Source organism: Gopherus evgoodei, chromosome 2 (assembly GCF_007399415.2).
Source record: "Gopherus evgoodei ecotype Sinaloan lineage chromosome 2, rGopEvg1_v1.p, whole genome shotgun sequence".
NCBI lineage: Eukaryota > Metazoa > Chordata > Testudines > Testudinidae > Gopherus > Gopherus evgoodei.
In genome coordinates this window covers 157457466-157484373 of record NC_044323.1, presented here as the reverse complement: position 1 = coordinate 157484373, position 26908 = coordinate 157457466, and the positions used below count along the sequence as shown (strand labels likewise).

The following is a 26908-nucleotide window of genomic DNA, read 5'->3' as shown; positions in this document are numbered from 1 at the left end:
TCCGGTGTGCAGGGGGGCGGGGAGCATCTCTCCCTCCCACTCAGCCCCAGGGGGCTCGTTATAGGTAGACAGGTATCCTGAGCCCAGCAGCCCCTCTCCCTTGCCAGCCAGGTCATTTGCATTTTCACTGACCATTTCCATCCTAGCCAATTGGTTCCCTGGATTTGAATTCAAACCCTCGGCCGTTACAGGAGCGGGGCCTGGATCCTGTCCCATGGGGAGACAGTCACCCCTCAACAGGGCCTCCGAGCCGATATCCTGGAGAACCCCAACTACCAGCCAGCCCGACCCCTCCTGGGTCTGCACAGGGATCTGGGCCATAGGCAGTGTGAGGGGCTTCACCCCAGGGAACTTCACCCAGGTCCCACAGTCCCTCAGCATCTGGGGCTGCACCACCACAGTTCTCTCTGTCCCAGGGTCTTGCCCCCGCAGGCTTGTTTCTCCACTGACCCCTGGGCAGCCCCCTATGTCTCTCTGCTCCACCATCACCAGTCCACGCTGCTGCTGCTTCTCCTGCAGCTTTTCCTCGGGCTCTTGCTCTCTCTCACGGTCCTCTCGCTCTCTCGGGCTCTGCTCCCATCCCATCTATCTCCAATCTCCTGATTGGGAACCCAATCGTGAAGACCCTCGTCTGATTGGGGACCAGACTCCCGGGGATGCCTGGCTGATGCTCCAGCTGCTCTCAGATCCTCTTGTAGCCTCATCTGGGCCAGGAATCTGCTCCTCAGAGCGGTCCTTCTCCTCCAACTGCATGATTGACTGTGCCTTGTTGAATTTCCCCATGCGTAACCCTCTCTTTGTGCACAGGATCACAATGTCCTTCTTAAGGAGATGGTGATAGGCCATCACTTCACCGTTCCCAAGTGGCTCTGGACTCACAGGCCTGTGTGCTCTTGGCTCCCCCATGGTTTCCAGGAAGAACCCCTGGTGTGCCAGCCCTTCTCGTGATCACCACCTCTTTGCCAGGGTCGAGCTGCAGACTCCTCCGCCCCTGGGACTGCTCCTGCAATCCCCAGGGGAACCCTGCTACTGCAAAGATCCTTCTCTCTCCCAGGGTCCAGCCGCAAGCTCCTCCGCCCCTGAGACTGCTCGCTGCAATCCTCAGGGGGACCCCGTTACTCCAACAGTCCTTCTCGCTGGTCACACACTCCCAGAGGTTAACTGCCCCCTGAAACTGTCCCTCTCTGAGCCTTCAGCACGCCTGGTCCTCATTATCCCTCCTTTGTTTTACTGCTCCCCAGTCACTTACTGCAAGCAGCGCCATTCACGGGGTGCAGTACGTCCCGCCGCTGCCACCAGTTGTCACGGAGTCCCCGGGCGATGCTCCGGAACTGCTCCCCACCAAGCCAGGCAGGACTTTGGGGAGCCTCCTCTCCCTTGGAGCAGACTTGTTCAGGGCAAGAAGCTTACACGTCTTCACCTCCTGGGTCTCTCCTTGGAGCATTCAGCATCCTCTGCCCCTCCGTGCACTTCCCACAGCGACTCCACCCCAGCGGGGTCCTGGGGAAGCCACTGGGTTCTGCACCTCCACTTTGCAGTCAGACGTGACTCTTAGCCAGCTAGTAAAACAGAGGTTTATTCGATGACAGGAACAGGGTCTAAAACAGAGCTTGTAGATACAGCGAACCGGACCCCTCGGCTGGGTCCATTCTGGGGGGCAGTGAGCCAGACCCCCAGGTCTGCCCTCCACCCTTGACCCCAGCCAGCTCCAGACTAACAACCCCCCCTAGTCCCTCCTCTCTGCTCAGCCCCTTTCCCGGGCCAGGAGGTCACCTGATCCCTTTGTCTCCAACACCTTCAGCTGGCACCTTTGCAGAGGAGAGGCCCAGGCCATCAGTTGCTAAGAGACAGAGTGTCAGGCATTTAGGTGCACTGGCCCTTTGCTCTGCCAGATACTTAAGAACTGCCTAGGGGACACTGAGGCACCAACACAGTATTCAGAGGAAACATCAAGAACATTCCCAGTTCGTCACACCCCCCCAAACCTTTTGAACATTTTCACCCAATGAAATTGGGTCAAAACGTCTGTTTTCAGATTGAAATGGTCAGATTTTCAGTTTGGAGCTCACACTCCCTCTCTCTGGTCAGAGTCTACCTTGAGAATTTGTTATAGGGAGACTTCGTGGAAAGCAAGCTGGGGATGTCTGTGTGTGAATCTACAGTGCTCTGGTTTGCCATGCACTAGAAGATCCATAGCGTGCTTTGACCTACTGCAGGATCCACCCCAGCCAGTTAGCTCATGGCAAGCTAGTGCACTGTAGATTTACACCCGTTTGCCATGCACTAAATCTCCGTGTCCCCGTAGATGAGCTCTGAATCTCAGCCAGGATAAACCCTCTGATGATAGCGTTTGTGTCACAGGGCAGTGCTGAGAGATGCTCCCTAACCCCCCTGTGTGTGTTACAGAGCAGTACATGGTGGCGGGCCTGATGGAGGCATCGCAGATGTTGGTGGATATCGATGGGGACGTCCTCGTGTTCCTGGAATTGGCGCAGGTATGAGTTGCTCATTTCTGGGTAGTTCCGAGGCTGCCCTGTGACTTTTCATGGCCCTCTGGTTATGGCTCTTGCTGCACTCACAGGGGGATGAGAATTCAAAGAAGGAAAGGCCGGGAAGATGGAGTGGCGGTAGATAGAGACCTTTTGTAAGCAGTAACTTCATGCTCCACTATGAGCCCATCAAGTCTTGCACGCTACCACAGGGCCAGGTTGAGTCGCCGGTTGGGTGGGAGACCTGTAAGGGACACTGGTTGTGCATGAAGTGGTGGTGGTGGAACTTTTCCATCAGTACTGAATCCAATGGCCCCCGGGGCTGTGGCCTTTCAAACAGGATGTGAAAGCAACATCCTGACCTCTTGTGGTCATAGAATACCCTATTGCAGGGTAGCCAAATTCCAGCGTGGGTAACTGCCTGTCGCATTTCCAGCTGGATGCCTTATTCTCCTCCACTTCGCTAAAGGGCTCTGCGGTTAGCTGTGCATTGATAAATGATGCCTGCCTTCCACCCCAGAGGTGGCTGCACTGCAGTGGCGTTACTTTGTAAGGCAGATGATGTCCCCTTGCAGGGATTGCGCTGGTGCTCATAACAGTCTCTCTCTCTCTTCCAGTTCCACTGTGCGTACCAGCTTGCAGATTGGTGCCTTCATCACATTTGCACCAACTACAACAATGTCTGTCGGAAGTTCCCCCGGGATATGAAGGCCATGTCAGCAGGTTAGTGCTAGCTACTGCCCTCTGCATCACTCACCAGCAGAGTGGAGTACAGCAGGGAGGGACAGTGGGGTCAGCCCTAAGAGACCCAGGAAGAGGTAGCCAGGAGAGCACTGCCCTGTACTCTGGGAAGGGGTAGTGAGCTCAGTGCTGTATGCACATGCCACTGCAGGGCTTGGTGGGATGCCACCTGCTCTGGTTGTGTTGTTAACATGCCCCTGTGCTGTTGCCCCCTTCAGAGAACCAGGAGTACTTTGAGAAGCACCGCTGGCCGCCGGTCTGGTACCTGAAGGAAGAGGATCACTACCAGCGGGCCAAGAAGGAGCGCGAGAAGGAAGACTACCTCCACCAGAAACGGCAGCCCAAGAGGAGGTGGCTTTTCTGGAACACATCCTCGTCCCCTTCTGCCTCCCCTTCCTCATCAGCAGCCACAGCCTCCTCCTCCTCCTCTTCATCGTCGTCGTCCTCCTCAGCTGTGGTTTGATAGCTCCCATTGCCCTCACTCCAGTGTCCCTGTGAGAAGGTGGCAGCCGACCGACTGACCCGTACCAGCATCTAGTCCACCAGGCTTGGAGTAGACACCACCAGCTAAACCCTTCAGTGGAGAATGTGGGAAAAGAGTCCTTGGTAGAGTGCGCAGGTACCATATAGGGGGGCTCAGAACCATGAGTCTCTGGATCCCCTTAGGAGTTCTCCAGGGTCCTGATCCCTGCTGTAGTTGCTCTGGCTGGAGACAAGAACAGGGTGGTTGTTAGAGCAGGGCCCCCACGGCGGGTTGCTGGCATGCAGAAGGCTTTGCAGAGACTCATCAGCAGGAGAACCTCACATTTACCAGAGCGTGAGCTTTCTTTTGTTTTAAAACCAATATTCTACAAGGAGAAAAATGAAATTCCTTTGGGTTCTGCTTTTATTTTTTAACTGGAGGTTGTGTCTTGTTTTGTCCGATGGTGACTCACTCCTCCTCACCCCTGGGACATTTCAAGCCGGAGCAGGAACATGCCCTGAGATTTCCGCTGGGGCTCCTTTGACAGGGAGCAGGCCTGTCTCTCTTTGCACTTAACAGCCTGGCTCTGGCCTCTGGAACATTTGCTTAGGCAGGATGCACCTTCTGGGACCAGCCTAAGCCTGTACAACCTTCCAGGAAAGCCCCATGGACACCTAAGCAGATTCAGCCTAGGAATCAGTCTCCCTTTGCTGCAGGTGGAGAGTATATTCACAAAGCAGCCAGCTCCTCCACCGACTGAGAACCCCACCCCAGTCCTCTGCCTTCCTTCCTGCTTAGTGAGCTCTCCCAGGAGGATCTTGCATTGAACAATCCCAGCTGGGGTCTGCTGTGATTCTGTGACAAGGCTGTGGGTTTAGCCAGGATCAGGTGGAGAGCTGGGGATGATGAGCTGAGAAGCGGCCTACCCAGAGGACTGTTTTGGGACAGGCTGCTTCTGTACCAATGTGGAACCCTAGCCTCTGACTTCTTTTTTAAAGACCCCTCACAAACACACAGCCCCAACTCTCCCATTGGTTGGGATTTTAGCTCTGAAGGCTCCGTTGTAATAAATGGTATTTTAAAGACTAGCATGGTCCCTGTGTGTTTGGAAGGAAGTAGGTGCTGCTTGGGAAGGCAAGGCCTGCCTGCAGCTGTGAATCTCAGTCCTGACTGATCACTCCCAGGCCCCTACCAAGCCAGCCACACACCCAGCCAAGCCACAGACTGGTTGGAGGATGTTTAAGGCAAGGCACCTGAGCTCCACCACTCACATGAAATAGTTTAACAGCAGAGCCATCAATCAACCTTACACAGGCAAAGTTCCCATTAAAGTCAGCAGGAGTTTTGCTAGAGGGCTGCATAATACTATTTAGCAGGCTCCATCCATAGAGGCACAGAGTGGTTGATTTGCCATCAGCTGAATCCAAATCAGGCATAAAACTCCATGTTAAGGAGCCAGCATCTAGTCTAGTGCCCTCTCCATTTGAATGTGGTGCCTCAGGGCCGGGAGTCAGGGAAACAAGGCAAAGGGAGAGAACATGTGTGCTTTGGCAGAGTAATCACTTTTGGAAAGGGGGCATTGGCAACCTGGTCTGGCCCTGCCTAGCAGGTGTTAAAGAGCTATCCCACACAGCAGATTTGGAGGATGCTAGTTTCATATACAGGTGTCTTGAGGGATCATATTTTTACACCTAGGTGGGGTTACTCTGCTCCCCCCCAGAGGGCAGGGACAGTTGCAGAATAGTGTGCATTTTACACTCACTACCCCACCTGGAGCAGAGGGCCAGTTCCACTATGAGTCATAGTCACCTCCACAAGGCTGGGCTACACCCAAGCAATAACTGACAAGGGAGATGGTGAGGAATTGGGGTCTAATCCAACAGCCATGCATTCAGAGGGATGACAACTAGAATGGAGTCAGGGAGCTCTGAGGGCAACAATCCTGTTTATGTGCTTTGGCAGCATGATTTAACAACCAAGACCTAGGAGGTGGGCAAGGGCAGGATGGGGCTGCCTATTCCCTCTCTGTACAAAGGGTCAGTTATTCTTTTGCTGGTCCCCTCCCTGGGAGGGGCACTTATCTTCTGCCCACTTGATGTGCACATCTGCTTCCACCTCCCAGTCAGTTAAGATCCACTTCAGCATCTGCACAAGGCAGTGCTTTGAGCACAGGAAAAAAAAGTCAACCTTACGCCCAATGGCATGCTAGCCTTAGGAGCCAGCCTCTCCCTCTGCAATGATGGGGAAGTTGGTAGGGGATACAGCACCCAGATGTCACCCTCTGGTTGTGTCTCATTTGAAACATGCCAACCTTTCCTTAGAAGTCAGACCTGTGTTAAGCTCCCTAGGGTGCAGTTTCTCTACAACCTGGGTTAGTGAAGATGCAGCAATTTATTAAGAGAGCATCAGTGCTGGTTTTGATACTACACAAACCTATCAAGGAGGCCCCACTCCCACCTCCAGCTGCAGAAAGCTTATTACAGTGGATGACTTTGCTTCTGCCAGGCAAATGTTGGTTTTGACACAAAACAAGGTGGGTTTGGGGCAAGTGCCACTGAAAGTCTGATTCTCCTTTGCCATGCACCTGATGTAATTTACAGCTGTGCCACATGGGTGTCAAATGTCATAGGACTGTTAATTGGTTAGTGGAGAGAGGAGAGATGCAGATACCCAGGAGCAAGAGTTTGCTATGCTGTGGTTACTACCATGAAGGGGAAAGCCAGTGTGGAAGGATCATAACATAAGTCACAATGAACTGTGTGAACCAGACGATGTAAATGTGTGAGCTCTGTAGATACACACCAGCTCCATCTCCACTGAAACCCAGACCACTACGTCAACATTGTGGCTGAAGGCTGTGAGCAGGGGGGAAGAATGAGACATTTTAGCGTATAAAAAAAGTTTATTCTTCCTTCATACAAGTAATGTATAAAAACTGGAAATATTAAAAAAAAAAACTGGCAGGGCTAGAGCTCTGTATAAACTACCACCACACAGGGGAAAAAAATCCTATTTTTATATTACCTTTTAAGTTAATATTTACATTTAAAATTCCTAATAAATACATAAATATGGCATCTACTCTTGCTTCTTGTTTTAAGCACAGCTTTAAAACCCAGGGAGGGATTGTGTCAGGGAAGGGGAGGGTACTTTTGACATTCAAGCATGAGTAGCCTCCATCTTTTCCATGAGATGCTGGAGGTGAGGAAGTTACTGCTGTCCAATCTGCATGCTGAGCAGAGGCCTGCTAACAAGGGCTGGCGTGGTGGATAGCCGAGACCAGCCAGTCTGGTGTGTTGGAGGGCTGGATGGTTGCCCCTTGCAGATAGGTCAGGTTCAGCCAGCTCAGTAACTGCAGGTAATTCCAACAGCCAATAAAATTGTCCCTGAACGATGTACAAAAGATACTAGGACTGGTGTCTGGACAGTGCGTCCCTATGCATCTGATAGGGGAGGAACACATGTTTAATTTCACAGTCTCTCATGAGGTAGGGCAGGGCTATTTTCCCCATTGCTCAGAAGGGGAATGGAGGCACAGAGGACTCACTCAAGGTCCCACCTGAAGTATGGCAAAGCAAGGATGTGAACCCAGGTCTCCTGAGTCCCATGTAGTGCTCTAACCACTGAGCCATTATTCCTCTCTGCTGGGATTTGGCATCTTCTAGAAGACAACAATCCCCCTGGATCACAGTTTCAGTACCAATAGGGTAGACAGTTATCTGCCCCTCACTCCAGTAAAGTCCTCAGGTTTTAGGTACTAGATGGTCTAACCCTACAGCAAATAAAACAGGTAGCTACAGCTAAAATGTACAGCAGGTAACAAGTGACCCAAGAACCAATTAAAACCTGCCTGTCACAGATGGAGGTAGAGGCTCTGGCCAGTTGGCTGAGGCTTGTCAAGTTTTCTAGAAGGCTAAAGCATCCAGCAGCAGCAGGTGGTATAACATTTAGTCAGAGCTTTTGGAGGTGGCCCTGAATGACAAACATGCCAGCTTTGCCAGTTGCAGTTCCCTCCAGCTGCCAAAAGCCGAGTCCCTGCAGCCGGAAAAAGCCAGGCGATGCCAATACCCACGGGGTAAGATTCCAGTGGTGCTCCACAGTAACATATTAGCAGAGTCATTGCAACAGAGTGTTACAAGGAAATCCCAGCCTGGATGTCTGACAGTAACTTAGATTCTGTCATTCAGAGGAAGAATCTGTTTGTTAAACAGCTTTTGCAGCATCACTCTTCCTAGAGGGCTTGCAAGGCTCTTGTCTCTAAAAGACAACCAATTCACCCAGCCCAGCTGGTATCTACCAAGGATGCCTTACTCAGGAGCAGCCCAGGAGATCTTTGGGCAGGGGGTATCCAGGATTTCAGAGGCATTTATGGTTCTGGCTTGGAGAGAAGCAAGGCAATCCCACCCTGTTCCTCAGTTTAATTCTTCTTCCTCATAAAGGCCAATAAGCTTGGAGCAGATAATGTCTGCAACGCCCCTGAGATCAATCTTATCTAGTGTCTCCAGTAGCTGGTTGACAGAAGCCCCTACTCCTGCTTTGTTCAGCCAGGTGCATAACATCTGGTAATGTGGCTCCTGTGAGTACTTGTCACTCCTCTCTGCGATCTCAATCTCATTTTCTGTGAGGAGGAGGGCTCTCCCAAACCGTCTCCAGTCCTTGAAGGGCACTTCTTGAGTGAAGGTGTCGAAGGAGCACCGCAAAGCTGGGGGAGAGCCAAGGCACAAGCACCCAATGAGAACAGGGTAGATAGGGACACTGGAAACGTATTATGCTCTAGCAACCCAGCCATCTGTTCTAGTAGCTTCCACATCCCATCATGCCACACTAGGCCAGCTTCTCTTATATTCTCATCAGACTGGATGTAACTCCACCCATACTCACTGTGCAATATTCTTCTTCCCTGGCCTATTCCCCACGTGGCCGTGAAGATCACTGGGACACAGATTTTGGACCCCAATTAGTTATCCCCAAGTTATATGACAGTCAGGAACACACATGGGAAGGATGATCGCCACTAAGGTTCCCTTTCTCCTCAAGGGATTCTATGTCTGCCAGGCTGAGGGGACTTTTATCCAGAGCTAGCGGAGGTTGTGTCAGTCTCCCCCCATGAAATGGCTTCTTACATGAAGGGAAAGTTCATAGAAGACTTGTCTCCCCTCAAGTTCCCATTTCTATTCTCTTTCCTCCCTTCTGTATTTCTACGCAAAAAAATTAGCACAAAAGCTTTTTGAAGTATTTTGACCAGCCCTGTTTTTAGCTGCACGGTGGCACTCAGAAGGCACCCATTAAGGCTACAACACATCCCATAGAGGCCCAAAGCACTACAACAGACCACCCCAAACAAAACACTTACTCTCTATTGGGTCCTTTCCTCTCCTTGGAACCAGTTTCCTCCTCCTGCTCACCATTTGAGATGCTGGGTTTCCCTGCAACACATGAGAAAATGACAACACACCTCCATTACCATAGGCAGCAGGCTGACACATGGAAAGATCCCAATGGGGCAGGTCTGAGCACAACTGTATGAGCCTCTGGGCACAGCTGCTCTTGATTGTCAGGATCGCCTCCATCCCATGGTTTTTGGGCTGGATTCTCAGACTGAAGCCCCCAGCAGCCTGTAATCTAATGCACACTGATGTTACCAGCTACCAGTAAGCACCAGCAAAAAGGAGACTTTCCTCTTCTCTCCTGGCTGATGCTGAGCCATGCAGGAGATTTTATGCCAAGTAGTCTGCCCTTCCTGTGAGACTCTTCAGTTAAGACTACTGTACAAGGATCATCTGAACCTTCTTAGCAGTGATATGCTGGGACCCCCAATCTGGGACATGGGGAACAGCCCTGCCACTCCACAAGAGGAGGTAAAGAGCCATGATCTTGCTCATGACCCATGGTATTTGTGCAGAGCATTCAGCACCCCAGGGTTACAAGCCTTCTGCTCAGCCGGGATATTGTTATGTGCTGCAGGCAGCAGACCCTGCAATTCTTCTCTTCTTCCACATGCCATAAGAGAGACCAGGCCTGTGTGGGAGATTCTACATTGCTAACCCTCATCACTCCTTCCCTGGCCAGTCCCACAGGGCAGGGACATGGCTTGGAGACCAAAAATCACTTGATCCGTAGATTCATGCTAGGGCATTTTGGCCACAAGCACCTAGTCCCCATAGTGGCAAAGACTGAACTCGTGATCTCCAACTCTCAAGAAGCTTCTTGGTTAGAAGAGAAATTTGCACCAGGTCAGATGTTAAAAAAAGGGACTGAGATTGACCCGATTAAGTCTTAGATCCAGTACATGCAGTAAGGGAACATCAGTGAGTTACCTCCGGCTTGAGGGCACTGTCTGCTGCAGATAGAGCCGTAGTCTCACATCGACTATTCTTCCTTACTGCTTCTTTAGGGTCTGACACAGCCAGCAACCCATGCTGGGATTCCTGATCTAACTGCTCATTCCGCCTGTTGTCCTGAGTTGCCAGCCTCCCTCGAGTGCAGTTCCTCAGTGGTGAAAGGATATGCGCCTTTGTTAAGGAAAACTAAGACAAAAACAATTATTTAAAACCAGCAGTAGCACATCTGCAGGTATCAAATTCCAAAGGATCAGGACTGTAGAGAGACTACTTCAGAAGCAGCAGATTTCAGAAGCTGTCATAAAAGTTAGAGATGGACCCAACCCCCCAAATCTGGGCTCTGAGCACCCAAGTTTGATGGAGGGTTGCAATGTGGTCCCAGAGCCTAACTATGAAATACTGGCTATCCTGAGAATCTCTAATCTGGAAGTGGGGTCCCCAACCACTCTGCATTTCTGCTAGGCAGGGGTAGCATCTAAACTCCCCTCAGAGACTAAACCAGACTGTTCATCTGAGACAGATTTACATCTGGAAGACGCCTGCTTTCTAATTTGGGTGCAACCAAATTCTCAGAAGACCAACTTGCAGGAGCTCAACACTTTCAGATACATACCCCAGGCCTCACGCTCCCCTCTCCTGGCACCCTCCCCAGCTAACCTAACCCCTAATCATCTCACTGTCACATCTCCATTCAAGACATGAGAACAAGAGTGCTATGAGACAGACACCCCCTTCACAATGATGGGAATGCAAAGTGAACAGCCTGCTGCGTTTGTGCCTGGGATGGCGGGTTCTAAGGAAAAAGGGGACGGGATGATGATGTTTCACCACCATCATGCAAACAAGATATCAGCTTCTGTGCAGCTGTCAGCTACCTCACAGATGCCAAGATGAAGCGGGGGAGACAACTTTTTGGCCAGAGATTGCCTTGAGTCACACAACTGTGTGAGTCCCTGTACTGCCACAGTCCCCAGCCCCATAACTACAAGAGTTTCCAGCCCAATGCTCCTCCCTTTCTGACAGTGAAGGAAAAGGAGCCACTGCCCACCACATGCTCTTGGAAGCCCTGTGGTAGCAGCTTCCTTACTTGGACCTATACAGATTCCATGGGAACCTAACAGGCTCACGCTTTCTGGTTACAGGCAGATCTTTGAAAGCCCAAAGAGGGAGCGAGGGAGTAAAATCAGAGTTAAAAAAAAAAAATCAGACTGATTAAATCCACTCTGCCCAGACTGCACAGCTGACCAAAGTGACACTCACCTTGAAGCTGCCTGACATCTTTCTTGAATCACCTGGAAAGAGAAAGAGGAGCAGGAAAAGATTAGCAGCTTTTGCCCTTCCCCCTGAGCTCCTGTCTTTTCCTTGCAGAGGCTCCTTGTGCAGAAGGAAGGGGAAGAGGTAAGTGGCTTGCAGCCAAGCCTAAACTGAGTCATTCCCACCCCACAGTCAAGCCATTTGAGTTCTGTTTGACTGCTACAACACAACCACCAGACCCACAACTGGTTAAACCACCTTCCACATTACACTAGGGGCAGTGGTTCTCTTCCTATTTACCATTGTGGGCTGCATATGCAGCTCTTGGTATGTTATGTGACACACACACCCAGAGGATGTCATGTGGGCCACAGCTGTGTGCAGATTAGACCACAAGTGTCCTTCAGGTTGAAAAAGGACCAGGCTAGGACCTGGCCTCACCACAGTTAAGGTTGAAAAACCTTTTCTTTTCAAAGCTGATAATTCTTCTCCCAAAGTGCTCTAAGATCCACATGCACCATCAGATAGTCCTGAAGACTGATGTGCCAACACAGGGGAACCCACAAACTCCATCCCTTCCCAAGATACATGCCCCCCAAAATGCTGATGTGTTCTTCAACTTTGAGCAAGTCACTTTCACTGCCTGGATTCAATGTACCCCCTCCCCCACCCCATGCCATATGACCCCTGCCCTGTGAGCATCTCTTACCTCCAGAAGACGAGTTGTGACTGTACCAGCACCACCGCAAGACTGCAAGCAAGATCAAGATGACTAGCGCTACAATACAAATGACCATCCAGCCTGCAACGCCGCCTGAAGGAGAAGAAACGAGGCCTCATGAAAAACAGCCAGATTCTCCTCTCAGCCAGTAATTCCAGTGGAGTCTCTTCTTATTCACAGCAGCAAGTGAAAAGAATCAGGCCCAGGGAGCCTGAACACCCACCTTCCTTCTTCAAGTACAGCACTGAGTTAAACATGAACTCCCACTGCTTCTGCAGGCATCTCCCCCTCAATGCCCACTCCCACAACAACCCTCTGCCCTTACCTGCCGCAGGAGGCGGGCCTGTGGGATGTGCACACTGGATGTCACTTTGCGGTGTGCAGGAACTGACCTGCATGTCTCCTTCAGGACACCTGGGAAACAGATGAGAATGGATCAGAATGAGGGAGGCCGGCCAGCCAGCCAGGGGAAGCCCCAGAATTCCCCACAATGACGATAACAGCAAGCCTACAGAGCAGAGTCATCAGATGCTTCTGCTTTAGCATGGATGACCCACCCACCTCCCACAGCCTGGGTCAGGCATTTCCCCTGTTTCTTCCCCAACCCAGCACAGCAGCAGCTCTGACCTGAGTGTGCACCTCTGGCATATTTCACAGGGATGGTCTGGAGAGCAGAAGGTACCATTCTTGCAAGTACATTGCGTGTTCTTACTGCTATTGCACTTACTCAGCTGCACCTCATCTGGAGAGCATAGGAAAGACAACTCTGTTAGAGCACCGCCTTGCCCAAGCCCATGTTGCCAAGGCAAAGCATCCAACATCGGTGTAATGAGCAAGAAGGGATTTTCTTGCATTAATGAGGTAAAGGCTGTTACCTCTGTTTGGACTGAGGGGCTCAGTTCCTTCTTGATAGGACTAAAGATCCTGCCTGCTCTGCACAGACAAGATCTTGAGTCACTTTTCCTTAGCATAGCAATTTACCCAGAATTCTTTGCCAGAGTCTCCTCCCTCAGCCACTCCTGTAGGAGGCACTGATTGATTGCATCCCTACACCCAAGAGCGGACAGCTGTTCTCATGCTTGTTTATAAGGTAGGCAAAATTCGTGTTTCTCTCCCTCCCCCACAAATATAATTTTGACAGATATCAATGTTGATTTTTAAGCATTTTCTATCGGAATTATTACAACTGTGGGAAATCATTGGGGAGGAAGGTCAGACAATTAAATGACAGTGAAATTCTGTAACTGCTAAAAAAATTGTCAACATCCCATGTCAAAATATAAAAAAGTAGATATCCTTAAACCAAACTCTAGTAAGTTCTCCAGCAGCGTTTTGCTTACTTTGCCCATCTGTAAATTGCAGACATCATCAGTGGAAGTTTGTGTCAGGGTGTACATACATGAAATTGACATTTACCAATAAAAGAGTTTAATCCTTCCAGCCTACTTGTAAAGCATACATTGCATCTCCACCCACAGCAGCTGGTCCACATGGAAGATAACAACCTACAACTGCTGCCAGATGATAGATGGTATTACATTAACTCAAAAATGAAAGGTCTGTGCTGCAGAGCTCAAGGTCTTTGCAAGCCTTGACAATTGCCTACAGTTTGTTATATTTTATATAGATAATGGGATATATTCAGCCCTGGCGTATGCAGGTACAATGGAGTCGATGGTGCTGCACCTGCTTATGCCTGCTCTGCTGTCCAAAAGCCAAACACCAATCCTAATAATAGACCAGCAGGAAGCGCTATGCATGGGGCTCATTCATCTGCCCATCACTCAGTAACTTTTAGCCTCTCTAATGCAAGATGCTCTCAGCCAAGCTCATTTACCACAGAGTAAGCCACTTATTTGTAGTGTAGTGGCAGCAAACAGCCCCAGTCATTGACCAGCAGATCATCATGCTAGCCACTGTACGAACAGAACCAACCACCTGTCCCACGGAGTTTACAATCCCTCCATGGTTTGGCTCAAACTAGCATGGTGAACTGAGCACAGTGGAAAAACTGCCCCCCCTGGACGAGCGGAGGACCTCAGCATCTATTTCTTCTCAGTACCTTTTCTGCAGACACGACAAGTCAGGCACTTGGGAAGCGCATTGGGGTACTCTGTGAATTCAGCTCCTTCTTCACACCGAGAGCACTTCCCGCTAGTGTTCGAGGTAACACAATGCTTTTCAACATAGAAACCTGCAGGAAAGGAGGAGGAGATGTGTGAAGAGAGATTTACATGGATATCCTAATAAATAATTAGGATAACCTAGAATTAGAACAATGTTGGAAGTGATATTAAAATCTCCTGCTTCAGGGCTTAAACCCATCTTTAACTCCTGAAGCCCAGGGGGAGACTATGCTGGAAGCAGATCATCACGTCTCCCTCCTGCAGGGGTTTAATGAGATATGACGACCACAGGAGTGTCTTGAGACCATTGTATTTAATGTTCTGACTTGTCTGTATGTCTGAGACAGCTCCCAAAAGCAGGAAACATTTCAAAGATTATGCTGAGGTGAATCAGACTATGTGGGCCCTTGGACTAGCCCTTGATGTCAATAGATGTTCTAGATATGTGCATCTGGCTTGCAGGGTTGGGGGGGCCTACAGACTCTGGAACAAAAAGGAAAGGGGTGGGGAATTCATGCAAAATCTCAGAGCAGGCTGTGCAGCTAGTCAGCCCTATGAGGCTGCTAGGGTGACCAGATGTCCTGACTTTAATCAGGATTGTCCCAATATTAGGAGCTGGGTCTTCTATAGGACCCTCTTCCCACCCCCACTCATAAGCCTATGCTGCCAGCCTAATTATAAATTTTGACAAATATCAGTGCTTATTTAAATTTTCACAGCTGTGGAAAGTTATGGGTAGTGAGGCAGTAATCCTTTAGTGACAGACGTTGAGATTCAAAACATTAAATATCTGTAACTGTTAAACAAATGGGTCAACATTCCATGTCAAAACATACAATATAAATATCCTGAAATCCAAATTATGTTCCCAACCAGCAGTTTTCTTACTTTTTTTCCTATCTGTGATTTTCAATCAGTGGTTTTTGTTTGGGAGCATATGGGGGAAAAAAAAAATTATTAAAAAGAAAAAAATCAACATTTACCTGTTTAAAAAAAAATAAATCTAATCCTTCCAGGACTACACATGACTACCCACCCACACCCCTGGGGAAGAGGGCAGTGACCTGTTTGCAGGAGGCTGGCAGACAAAGCAGGAGTTTGGGATATAAGAAGCTAGTTTGACCTGACAGAGGGACCTTTGTTTTGACTCAACTAGACAGGACCTTTTGTATCGTGGAAGGGGCAGAACTGCCAGGGTCTCCATAAGACTATGGGGAATGGGAGGAGAGGATGTTACTGGGAAAGCATTTAGATCATTTTATTGTTTTATATGATCACCAAGAGCCTTTTTATCATTAACTAAACATACTCTGCTTTAGAAAAGCTGCTCGGTCACAACAATCACCACCACTCATAGCCCCTTGGAGAGAAACCAAGGTGCAGGGGCTGGACATTCATCAGACCTACCAGGATAAAAGCAAGGGGCCTGGAAGCCTAAGCCCTTAGTCAGGAAGGGGAGGAGCGTGGATCCCTGCTCACAGAGAGGTGATGGTTAGAGGTCTGGGACCCGAGAGGCATTCCTGGAGCAGACCACGGAATGGGGGCAAAGGGGCAGCCACCCTAGAACTGACAGGGGGATCTTACATCTTGAGCAGCATCTGGAGCCGACTGTTGTTGGAGACAGGATTCTGTACTAGAGGGACACTGGTGTGGTCCAGTCTAGTAATTCATATGTTGCTATTATGGATGAGTGAGCACCAGTGAAGGAATGAGATGGAGATTGCTACCCTCTCTCAGGGTGCTGGTAACCCCACTGCTCTGGTATTATGGGGCAGTGGAGTGGTGGACATGGACACAGAGACCCAGGGGCACATGCACTAGGCACAGCTGGAACAGGCAGCATTATTGCAATGGAAACTCACACCCCCCATGTACACCTAGGACGGGGCAGTGGGTGGAGAGTCTGATGCCCCCTACAGGATGGTAAAGGAGGAGAGGGAAAGAGCTGGAAATCAAAGTCACCCTTGTGCCCCTAGGATGAGGACAGAGCAGGGCTCAATAGCAAAGGTCCAGGACACAGCAGGCAGTTGAGTTCCCTAGTTATCCCCAGAGCAGTGACAGTGCAGGCAGGTGGGCAGAAGAGAGGGGAGCAGACGAGGCAGCTCTGGTAGCATTGTACCTGCAGGGCACTTTCTGCAAAGATGATCTTCATGTTGGTAGAACTCAGAGTCCTCTGTGCTGCGACTCAAAGCTACAGGGATCAGCTGGGGCCCCTCTGGATCCTGGGCCAGCGAGACACTTGCTGACTTTGTTTCATGCTAAAAATAGATTTAAAGACAGAGGGTCAGTTGAGTTTGGGTGGCTGATTTGCTGAAGCAACAGCATCTGGCTGAAGATGAGAAGGCTAGGAAGCATGGGGATTGAGGGGGAGGGGACAACTGCGTGGTGATTCAGACTGGGAGATACTCAAAGGAAAAAAGATGTGGACAAAAGACTGGGAGTAAGGACACCTGGTTCTAGTCCCAGCTCTGCCACTGGGTGGCCTTGGGCACTTCATTCCCCTCTCTTTGTTCATATCTCCTCAGGGAACAAAGGTCCTCAATCCCTTGGAGAGGTTAATAAAGGTTCACTGGGATCCCCTGGATGTAAGGACCTACAGAAGGGTGCAGGATTATCAAGATTTCCCTGTAATGGTCCTCTCCCACCCATGTCTGGTGCTTGGGAATGAGCGGTCAATTGTGGTGGGATTGAGGTGGAGGAGGAGGAGGAGGAGCATATGCAAAAGCATCATTGCCTTGCCTGCCCCTCCCTCCCCATGATACTAAAAGTTTGCCAGCTATGCCACAAGAAAAAACACCAACAGCCTGCTTAGAGTAGGGTACAGCCCTTTAGAGTTGGTAGGGCAACTCCCACCTATTCATGGTGTGTGTGTGTGTGTTATAATCTCCTTACTGTAATGTTCAGTTCTGTGCATCTGATGAAGTGGGCTGTAGCCCACAAAAGCTTATGCTCAAATAAATTTGTTGGTCTCTAAGGGGCCAAAAGTACTCTGTTCTTTTTGCTGATTTTAGAGAGACAGTCCTGATTTTGGGGTCTTTTTCTTATATAGGCTATTACCCCCCACCCCCATTCTGATTTTTCAGATTTGCTGTCTGGTCACCCTAGCTCAGAGTGACTCAAACTTCAGTCTCACAGTTTGCGAGGCCAGAGCTCTCAGTGAACAGCCCTGAATATGAGGTAACCTTGTGTTATTTCCCCTTTATCTGGTCTAGAAAATCAGGAAGTCCATGGCCTGTTTTTTATCTGCTCTAGTCATTACTCATTCATATGAGGATGTTGCATCAGACCTTACCACCTCACCTTCTAGAGGTCATATTAGGGAGTTATTGTGTGGACACCCCCTGGATTTATCTTGGGCCAAAATACCAGCTCCATGTCACAATGCAGCCAGCCCCTCTGCAGGACAACATGGTTGCACTTTTCACCTGAGCATCTTTACAGAGGCAGGCACCATTATCTACCCCCACAAGTACATGGGGGGGGAACCAAGACACAGAGAAGTTCTTCTATTGCTGAAGGTCACAAGTTAGCCATAGAATCCGGCTTTCCCCAACTTCCAGCCCTAAGCTTCCTGGGCAAGCCAGATGGCCCAGCAAATCCAGGGAAAGCACCCTTGCTGTGGGAAGACAGAATCCAAGAGGCTCCCAGAAGTTACAGGGACTCTTCTCTCAGCACGTGCCACAAGAAAATCCTTCTCTAAGGGGGGGTCTCCTCTGGGTGGCCCTTTTACCTGTTTCCATAACAGACCCCTAGTCTCTGCCACTCCCCGCTCCCCTCCCATATGCTCCTCCTCACTAGTTCCCACTGGGGCCCCCCCAAAAAAATTTTCACCGGGGCCCAAACCAGCTCTTGGCAGCCCTGGTTCCCACTTTTATTCACACCTGGACAAAACTATCAGATTGCAATCTTCCTCAAACTCCCATACACACTCCTTACCAGGGAAGGAGGGAGAAAAGGAAGGGGCAAGAGATGGAGAGACAGACAACGGGATGTAGTGTCTCTACCTGCTACAAATCAGCCTGGTGCAACTGCAGAAGCAAGTACAGGGTGAAGGAGGATGTGGTCATTCCCAAACAGGATGAGCTGGGGGCGCGTACAAAGAAGATCTTAGATTCTCCTGCTGGGGGCACAGCTCCAATATCTCCATGTCCCCCACACCCTACACTAAATTTATGAAGGGAACAATGGAGAAAATCCCAGCAGCACTTTCTGCGTTCCACAGGCCTTCATCATCCCTCCACCAAACTAAGCTTCCACTCCCTTCCTCTTTTTTTTGTGGTTATAAAAAGAGACCATTTTTCCTCCCACCCCAGTCTCTGGCACCACCTGTGCTAATCCTTCCTCACTCATCCCAATCTTTCTAGGCCAGTCGGAAGCAACACTGTTTGTTTTTTTTTGTTTGTTTTTTTTAAGCAGAAAGAAAAGTTTCCCTGAGTGAGCCAGGAGCAGCTTTAAAAAACAAACAAAAAAAAATCTCTGCAGGAAACAAGGTTTGAAACAATTAAAATGCACTTGACATTAAATAACTGCACAGATCCGAGCTGTGTAAACTTCCCCCAACCCTGTCAACACACACACTTTCTCCACCCAACTACTGGGGAGGGTGTGAGCTAGGAAACTGGCTGCAGCTGGTTTCATGCAACAGTGCTCCCTGAACCTAAGATGACTCAGATCCGTAAACATTCTTCAGGCCATCCCCCATCCCACAGAGAGCGCAAACCCTTCTGTTTGTTCTTTGCAGCATCAGGGCTACACTTTCAAGTGCACATCAGCAGCCAGGGGAGACACTCTTGTTTTCTTCAAGCACACACAGATCCTTCGCTGGATGGACACGAGTGAAATTCACCCCTGGTTTCCCCCACCCCCATCATCCCAGAGCCACAGCCATCCCCTGGTTAACAGTATGATTGGGTCAAAGCTTGAGGTAGAGGAAACTCCAGAGCCCTGCAATGGAGGATGTTCCTTATCCATCAACTCAAGGCATCACATCACAGCCACTTGTGGCAATACCACTGACATTGTAGCTGCACTCATCATCCCAACAGATCCCAAAGCACTTCAAGAACACCTCCCTGATCCAGGATTGTATCACACACCTTTGCAAGGAGAAGCGGCTGCTACTGAACGATGCAAAACAACTCGACACAGTTCAGGGCTGGAGACAAGGATACCTCATGGCACTGAAACTGTGGGGGGGTGGGATATTGGGATGGAAGTTGGCCAGAACCTCCTGAGCCATGGGATCTTGATGCTCATGCAGTGAGGACATGCATGAAAAGAGCCCCAACCCCTTAAAAAAAACAACACACACACACAAATTGTTCACCCTACAGAACTCCCAGCCTCTGGAGAGGGACAGAGCCAGAGTCTCCCACATGGCTGCCTGCTAGTAAGGAGTGGGTATGGGGAAGTGTCTCTATACAGCTAGGGAGGTTACAATCCCACGCACACACTGGTACATAGATGCAACTAGGGGAGCATGCACCAGCTTGGGTAGGCAGAGTTACTGAACCCACCAGGAGCTCCCTACACACTTCCATTCCTCCCACAAGTTCCTTGGGTGCCACCCACCCCCTCCAATGCAAGGACTCTGCAACTCCCCTCACTGGGGGTTCCTGTGTGCCCCTCATTCCATGTGCTGTGTACATGTCATTCCCCACACAACCATTCCCTTCCCCCCCCACACCACACTTTTCCCAATGCCAAGAGCTCTGTGCACTCCCACACCATAGTTCCCCAGTTTCCCCCCAACCAGGGGTTCTATATAGCCACATACAAGGGTCCGTGTTCTCCCCTTCTGCCAGGGCTGTGTGCACATCCCCTATACTTCCCCTGATTTGTCTGGGAGATTGTAACCTGTTGACAGGGCCGGCGCTTCCATTTAGGCGGCCTAGGCAATCGCCTAGGGCACCAGGATTATTGGTGGGTGGCGTTTTGCCAGAGGGGGCGGCAGGCGGCTCCGGTGGAGCTGCTGCAGTTGTAGCTGCAGACGGTCGGCTGCTCCCGTGGCTCCGGTGGACCGTCCGCAGGCATGACTGCGGCAGCTCCACCAGAGCCTCGGGAGCAGCCGACCGTCCGCAGCCACAACTGCAGCAGCTCCACTGGAGCCGTGGGAGCAGCGCGTGGGGCGGCGAAATTGCTGTGCGCCTAGGGCGTTAAAACCCCTAGCACCGGTCCTGCCTGTTGACACCCTGAATGACTCTCTATTGGAAGGAGGAGCAGGGGTATTATGCAGGAAGGGGTTAATAGGGCCATTTGTTTGATCTAGACCTGGGGTTCTCAAACTTCATTGCACCACAAGCCCCTTCTGACAACAAAAGTGACATGACCCTCGAAGCAGGAACTGAAGCCCGAGCCCACCCGAACCCCACTGTCCTGGGCAGGGGGACCAAAGCCCAAGGCTTCAGCCCCAGACATGGGGCCTGTAACTTGAGCCCTGCTGCCCAGGACTGAATCCCTCAGGATTCAGCCCCAGGCCCCGAGCAAGTCAGCCTTCATGACCCCATTAAAATGGAGTTCCAACCCGCAATTTGAGAACCGCCAATCTAGACAATTGCAGAGGTTCTTAAAGTTACGGCTGCACTAGTAAGGTGGCAAGGGGTCAATGTGTATCCCCCATTTTCCTTCTTTCAGTTTTCTGACTTCCGCCTGCAAACTTAATAGGATTCTGGCCCTTGATACTGAAAACATTCCTGGAAATTTTGGAATTGATCAGATGCAGCATTACAGAGCAATTGTGATAGATACAAACAGACAAACACGGATGTGCCATCAAGTTGAACACAAGGCCTTTACAACTTCACCAACAATCCACATATCCACTTGAATTACCCACAGGTAATGAAGTTTGCTTTCACCTCTCAGTAATAAAGCCTGTCTAATACAACCAGGTTACAGTCACTATCAACCCCAACTCTAACAAAAACAGCTTCACCTATAGCTTAGGCAGGTCTCAAACAAGACTTGAAACTCACCAAGCAAGGGAGCAAATAGAAGCTCACCAGAATGTTCTTAACATGAGATAATGTTATCAACAGACGCCCAACGGCAGCACCTTACATCAGCCACCGCAAGCCAGCTCCCAGGCTATTCCCTTCAAAAGGATAAAATCTAAACTGTAAAGCCCTGGGTGATCCTCAGAGGGCACATTTTACATTAAGCCTCAGCCCCCTGTGGTTAGGACATATCCCCTGTTGTTGGGACATATCCCCTGTTTAGAAGCTTGGAAACAGCCACAAAAGATTAAGAAACTTGCCTGAGATCACATAAGGTGTGTCTATATTGCATAGCAAACCTGAGCTCATGGACTCAGCGTTTCTAAGTCTATGCCTGAGCATCCGCACTGCTAGACCTGCCTAAGCCGTACTAATGGACCCATACTGCACCATGCTGACCCTCTGACTTGGGTCCATGCAGGGCCAGCTCCAGGCCCCAGCGTGCCAAGCGCGTGCTTGGGGCAGCATGCCACGGGGGGCGCTCTGCCGCTTGCCGGGAGGGCGGCAGGTGGCTCCGGTGGACCTCCAGCAGGCGTGCCTGCGGTTGCTCCACCGAAGCTGCGAGACCAGTGGACCATCCACAGACATGCCTGTGGGAGGTCCACTGGAGCCGCCTGCCGCCCTCCCAACCCGGTGTTTTAACCATAAGACCTTTCTTCTTCCCTAACCCCTTCCCACTCAGCAGAGACACCAAGGACTGACTGGGTTGGTCCCTCCAGCTCAAGGTTAAGATACATTGGTGGGGCGAAGGTCACATGGCTATATCCTTCATCCGCTGAGAAAACCTGTAACAGCCCTGTCCAGGAGCCTAATCCGTCTTCCACTCAAGTCAATGGGAATCCTTCCTCAGCCTTCAGACGAACTGGCTTAGCCTTTGACTGTACAGCATTTCCACCAACATGGACTTCACCCAAGCCGTATACTCAGGCCCATATCTGGGCCATCCTACGCACAGATTTGCCAGCAAGAGTCCTTTACTGAGCTCATGAAGCTAAAACACAAGAGGCACATGCCATACAGCCAGGGGAAGGCTTTTTGAGATGAAAACAGGAAATGTAAATCAGTCACCCCTGAGGAGATGGATGTTCTTAAAATTACTCACCCTAGTAATATTAATACATAATGGTCTGCAGGGCTACCTCTCCCAGATTAGAGATATTTTTAAGAGGCAAGCCTGGAGAATAGAGAGGATAATTCCCCCACCAGAAGACAGGCCTGGGCAGTTACAGTCCGTCATGCAGACTGCTATTTAGTGCAGTACGAGTCCCTTATAGCATGAAATTCAGCCCCCCATGCACAGAGCCACAGCAAGGCCTGGGCACCACTTAAATGGTGCTGGCTGTTCATACAGGAGTGAATTTCACCAACAGCAGCCACTGATAGCTCCTAATACAGTTCAGGAGAACAAAAAGGTGACATTAGTACAACGTATGATTATTTAGCAAGGCCCTGCTCAAACAGGGATGGAAACAAAACATGAAACAAGATGGTTTGAACATAGTTTGGACTGTCACATTGGACATCAGTATATTTTTGCAGCAAAGAAAGAAACTAGACACATTTTAAACATAACCCAGAACCACAGTACCCCATTTGCAATACAAGATAGAATAGATCCATTTTTCCCCCTTAAATTATTTTTTGTGGCCAGCATGGTTCTAGTGTCACACACACACTTTTCCTCTCCTGCCAATAAAACCAAGTTTTGGAGCATCTCAAAAAAGATATAGGGTATGTCTACATCTAAAATTTTGCAGCGCTGGTTGTTACAGCTGTATTAGTACAGCTGTATAGGGCCAGCGCTGCAGAGTGGCCACACTTACAGCAACCAGCGCTGCAAGTGGTGTTAGATGTGGCCACACTGCAGCGCTGTTGGGTGGCTTCAAGGGGGGTTCGGGGAACGCAAGAGCAAACCGGGGAAGGAGACCAGCTTCGCCGCGGTTTGCTCTCGCATTCCCCGAACCCCCCTGCAAACCGCAGGGAAGGAGACCTGCTTGCACGGAGGTTCGGGGAACGCGAGAGCAAACCGGGGAAGGAGACCAGCTTCACCGCGGTTTGCTCTCACGTTCCCCGAACCCCCCTGCAAACTGCAGGGAAGGAGACCTGCTTGCTCGGGGGTTCGGGGAACGCGAGAGCAAACCGGGGAAGGAGACCAGCTTCGCCGCGGTTTGCTCTCACGTTCCCCGAACCCCCCTGCAAACCGGGGAAGGAGACCTGCTTGATTATCAGACGCTTCCTCAGGTATGCTGGGATACCTGCTTATTCCACGGAGGTCAAGAAAAGCGCTGGTAAGTGTCTACACTTGATTACCAGCGCTGGATCCTCTACACCAGAGACAAAACGGGAGTACGGCCAGCGCTGCAAACAGGGAGTTGCAGCGCTGGTGATGCCCTGCAGATGTGTACACCTCCTAAGTTGCAGTGCTGTAACCCCCTCACCAGCGCTGCAACTTTGTGATGTAGACAAGCCCATACTGGTATTAGAAAAGGTTCAGAGAAGGGCAACTGAAATGATTAGGGGTTTGGAACAGGTCCCATATGAGGAGAGATTAAAGAGGCTAGGGCTTTTCATCTTGGAAAAGGGGAGACTAAAGGGGGATATGATAGAGGTATATAAAATCATGAGTGGGGTGGAGAAAGTGAATAAAGAAAAAAGTTATTTACTTGTTCCCATAATAGAAGAACTAGGGGCCACCAAATGAAATTAATTGGCAGCAGGTTTAAAGCAAATCAAAAGAAGTTCTTCTTCACACAGTGTACAGACAACCTGTGGAACTCCTTGCCTGAGGAGGTGGTGAAGGCTAGGACTATAACAGGGTTTAAAAGAGAACTGGAGAAATTTATGGAGGTTAAGTCCATTAATGGCTATTAGCCAGGATGCGTAAGGAACGGTGTCTCTAGCCTCTGTTTTTCAGAAGCTGGAGATGGATGGCAGGAGAGAGATCACTTATGTTCTGCCCAGCCAAGAATCTACACCAGGCTTACAACATTCTGAAAAAAGCTTTGATGTCCACACCAGTGAAGGAAACAGTACTAACTCTATACTGCATTTTGTAAGACACTTCCAAGTTGACATAACACTTCATGCCCCATGCCCCAGAGAGATTACAGTTTTAAGTTTTGTGTACTTTTAAAAACAAACAAACAAACAAAAAAAAGCATTTTAGGTGCTTCACAGAAACAAATGAAGCCATGCACTCTGCCCAAAGCCCTTATAGGTGAAGACCCTGATTTGCAGACACTTGAACCACTCTAACTTTAATCCTGGGAGGAGCCCTAACGTAGTTCCCAGATGGAGTTCAAAGGATCTAGTCACATGAGTAAAGTTAGCCAAGTCCAGGTCAAGTTCAGACATGACTCAGCAATTATGGGGTAACAAGAGGAAGGAAGAGGGTGATGCTAATGACGTGATCAGTATGTGATGCACATCACTTCCTAACTGTTTCTTTCAGTATGTTGCTTGGGGTGTGCTTTTTTTCCCCCTCTCTAAAAAGTTAGATCTGATAGCATCTCCACCAGGTTGCCCGAGGAAGTTCATACAAGCGTTTGACATACAGGGCAGGAGACAGAGGCACAGATGAGGGAGTGGGAGAAGCAACTACAGATTATAATAAAGGCTGTCAATAGCAGAACAAAGGGAAATCAACTGGGGGAGGAACATGGAAAGAGACAAGGTATGAGACTGCTGCTTTGAAACCAGACTAGCCACCGCTGTGTTTAACCACAGCATGGACAGGCCAGAATCCAAAAAGCAACTGCACTTCCAGCAGCCAAACAGAACTACAGATCATGAGCGAAATCCTGCCTCCACTGAAGCCAATGACTAAACTCCCATTTTTTCCAGGAGTCTCCAAGCTATAGCGCAGAGGTGGGCAAACTACAGCCTGTGGGCCACATCCAGCCCATGGGACCGTTCTGCCCTGCCTTTGAGCTCCCAGCAGGAGAGGCTAGCCTCTGTCCCCTCCCCCACAGCCTCAGCTTGCCAAGCCACCAGCACTTTCCAGCTGCGAGCTCCTGCCGGGAGGTACAGCAGCATGGCTGCCAGTCCTGTTGCTCTGAGCAGCATGGCAAGGAGCAGGGGGGTTGGATAAGGGGCAGGGAGTTCTGGGAGGCAGTCATGGGACAGGGAGAGGTTGGATGGGGTGGAGGGGCACACAGTAGTCAGGGAAGGTTGGATAGGTGTGGAAATCCCAGAAGTTCCATGGTAAAGGGGCATGGGAGTCCCAGGGGTATGGATAGGGGTCAGGGCAGTCAGGGAGTAGAGGGGGGTTGGGTCCCAGGAGTGGGTTGTCTGGGGATAAGGAGCAGAGGGGGTTGGATGGGCAGGCTGTTTGAGGGAGGCACAGCCTTCCCTACCCAGTCCTCCATACAGTTTCAGAACCCTGATGTGGTCCTAGGGCCAAAAAGTTTGCCCATCCCTGCTGTAGTGTATACATACTACCAAAATATACTAAGAAGTTCACATCCTAAGACCCACTTTCCCCAAAATTCAAACCTTATTAGTTTAGAAAATAAAAGGAAAAAGTCCCTTGTTCCTCTGTAAAAGCAGCAGAATTGAGCCCAAAAAGTTACTAAACCCAAATGCTCTCTAAATAAACTGGTAAGTCCATTGCTAGAAGAGATGCCCCAAGACACGGAGCTGGCATGTTCTTGGAGCGCCGCTGGCAGCAGTAGGATCCAAGCAGGAAACCTCTGCACAGGGAACCTACCCTCAGAATCCAGGAGAAGGGAAAGTCCCCCGCGACCTCTGCGGGGCAGGGGAGCCTGAAGTCTTTTGGGGTTAGGCAGCAGGTTGGGTACTCCAGCCAGAGCGCAAAGCAAACCCTAGTCACCAACGCTCTCCAGGTACTACATCGCTTGTAAGTCCACCCCGAGCAAGGTAGGGCCTAACCCCAGGTGTAGACAGGGCTATCCCTGGATAGGGGGGAGAGGGGGTGCCTCTCCCTTAGGGGTAGGACAGTCTTCACACACGCAGTCTTTAGCGCACAGACCTGTCCACACCGCATTCTTGTGATCAGCTCCCTTCGCCGCCTCCCCACCCCGTTACATACATATAAAAACGGCTTGAAAAGTGCCCAGGTGAACGCCCCCCACATACACCTGCCCAGATGAGCCGCCTCCCCCTGCCTTGCTTATCCAGGCGATCCCACCCCCAGCTCTGCCCCCTCCTCAGCCATAGCGAGGAAGGGAGCGCACAAGTCCGGACACGTTCCGCAGCGGAGAAGAGACCTAGGGAGCTCCGACCCCAGCCCAGCCTGCACCCAGGTGAAGGGGCGCTCCGAGTCCTAGAGCCCCCCCTTCCCTTGAGACACCCGGGGCCGATCGCTGGCTCACCGCGAGCAGGCAGAGAAGCAGCAGCAGGCTGGCACTCATGCTGGCCAGCCCCGGGCTCATTCCGCCGGTGAGGAGGGGACACCACTCCTAGTCCCCCGCTATCCCGGTCAGGGCTCTCCTAACTTGCGGCTCTGTGCGCCTGTATCCTCAGCACAGGGGTGCCTTGGTCTCAGGGAGCTCCTTGGCGAACGATCCGCACAGCTCGCTAGTCAGTAATCAAGTAAGTGAAAGCTGCACTAAGCAATGCAGAGGAGGAGCCCAGAGGCGGAGGGAGGGGCGGGCGTGGGAGGATCCAGCCCCTTGGACCTGGAGATGTAGATCTGTGCCTACCTCTCTCTCCAAACCGCCTTAGCTGCAGGCACCTGGGCATGGTGTGTCACTGAACTGCACTGCAAGAAGGGAGCCCTGATCCTGCAAACTCTCATGCATGTGTTACTTTACTCAT

At 50.4% G+C, this 26908-nt stretch overlaps 2 protein-coding genes across 9 annotated transcripts in view; one reads left to right on the top strand and one right to left on the bottom strand.

Moving 5' to 3' along the window:
• RHOBTB2 (Rho related BTB domain containing 2) overlaps nucleotides 1-6639 on the top strand; it is a 34896-nt gene extending 28257 nt beyond the window's left edge. For all 7 annotated transcript variants that reach the window (XM_030552054.1, XM_030552057.1, XM_030552055.1 and 4 more), the window contains 3 exons: nucleotides 2407-2495; nucleotides 3107-3212; nucleotides 3449-6639. In XM_030552054.1, coding sequence (XP_030407914.1) covers nucleotides 2407-2495; nucleotides 3107-3212; nucleotides 3449-3693 — 440 coding nt within the window. In that variant the 3' untranslated portion in view covers nucleotides 3694-6639. The remainder of the gene's footprint in view (nucleotides 1-2406; nucleotides 2496-3106; nucleotides 3213-3448) is intronic.
• On the bottom strand, nucleotides 6576-26683 carry LOC115646346 (tumor necrosis factor receptor superfamily member 10A-like). Of its 2 annotated transcripts, XM_030552062.1 has the most exons (10): nucleotides 26464-26683; nucleotides 16255-16393; nucleotides 14072-14203; nucleotides 12637-12751; nucleotides 12335-12423; nucleotides 11998-12102; nucleotides 11295-11326; nucleotides 10011-10220; nucleotides 9047-9119; nucleotides 6576-8395 (listed from the first exon to the last, which is right to left on the bottom strand). In XM_030552062.1, the coding sequence occupies exons 1-10, from the start codon at nucleotides 26521-26523 to the stop codon at nucleotides 8106-8108; spliced, it is 1245 nt and encodes a 414-aa protein (XP_030407922.1). In that variant the 5' UTR covers nucleotides 26524-26683; the 3' UTR covers nucleotides 6576-8105. The 2 variants fall into 2 exon arrangements, with proteins under 2 accessions (XP_030407922.1, XP_030407923.1); XM_030552063.1 differs by lacking the exon at nucleotides 10011-10220.
• Between the last annotated feature and the right edge of the window lie 225 nt (nucleotides 26684-26908).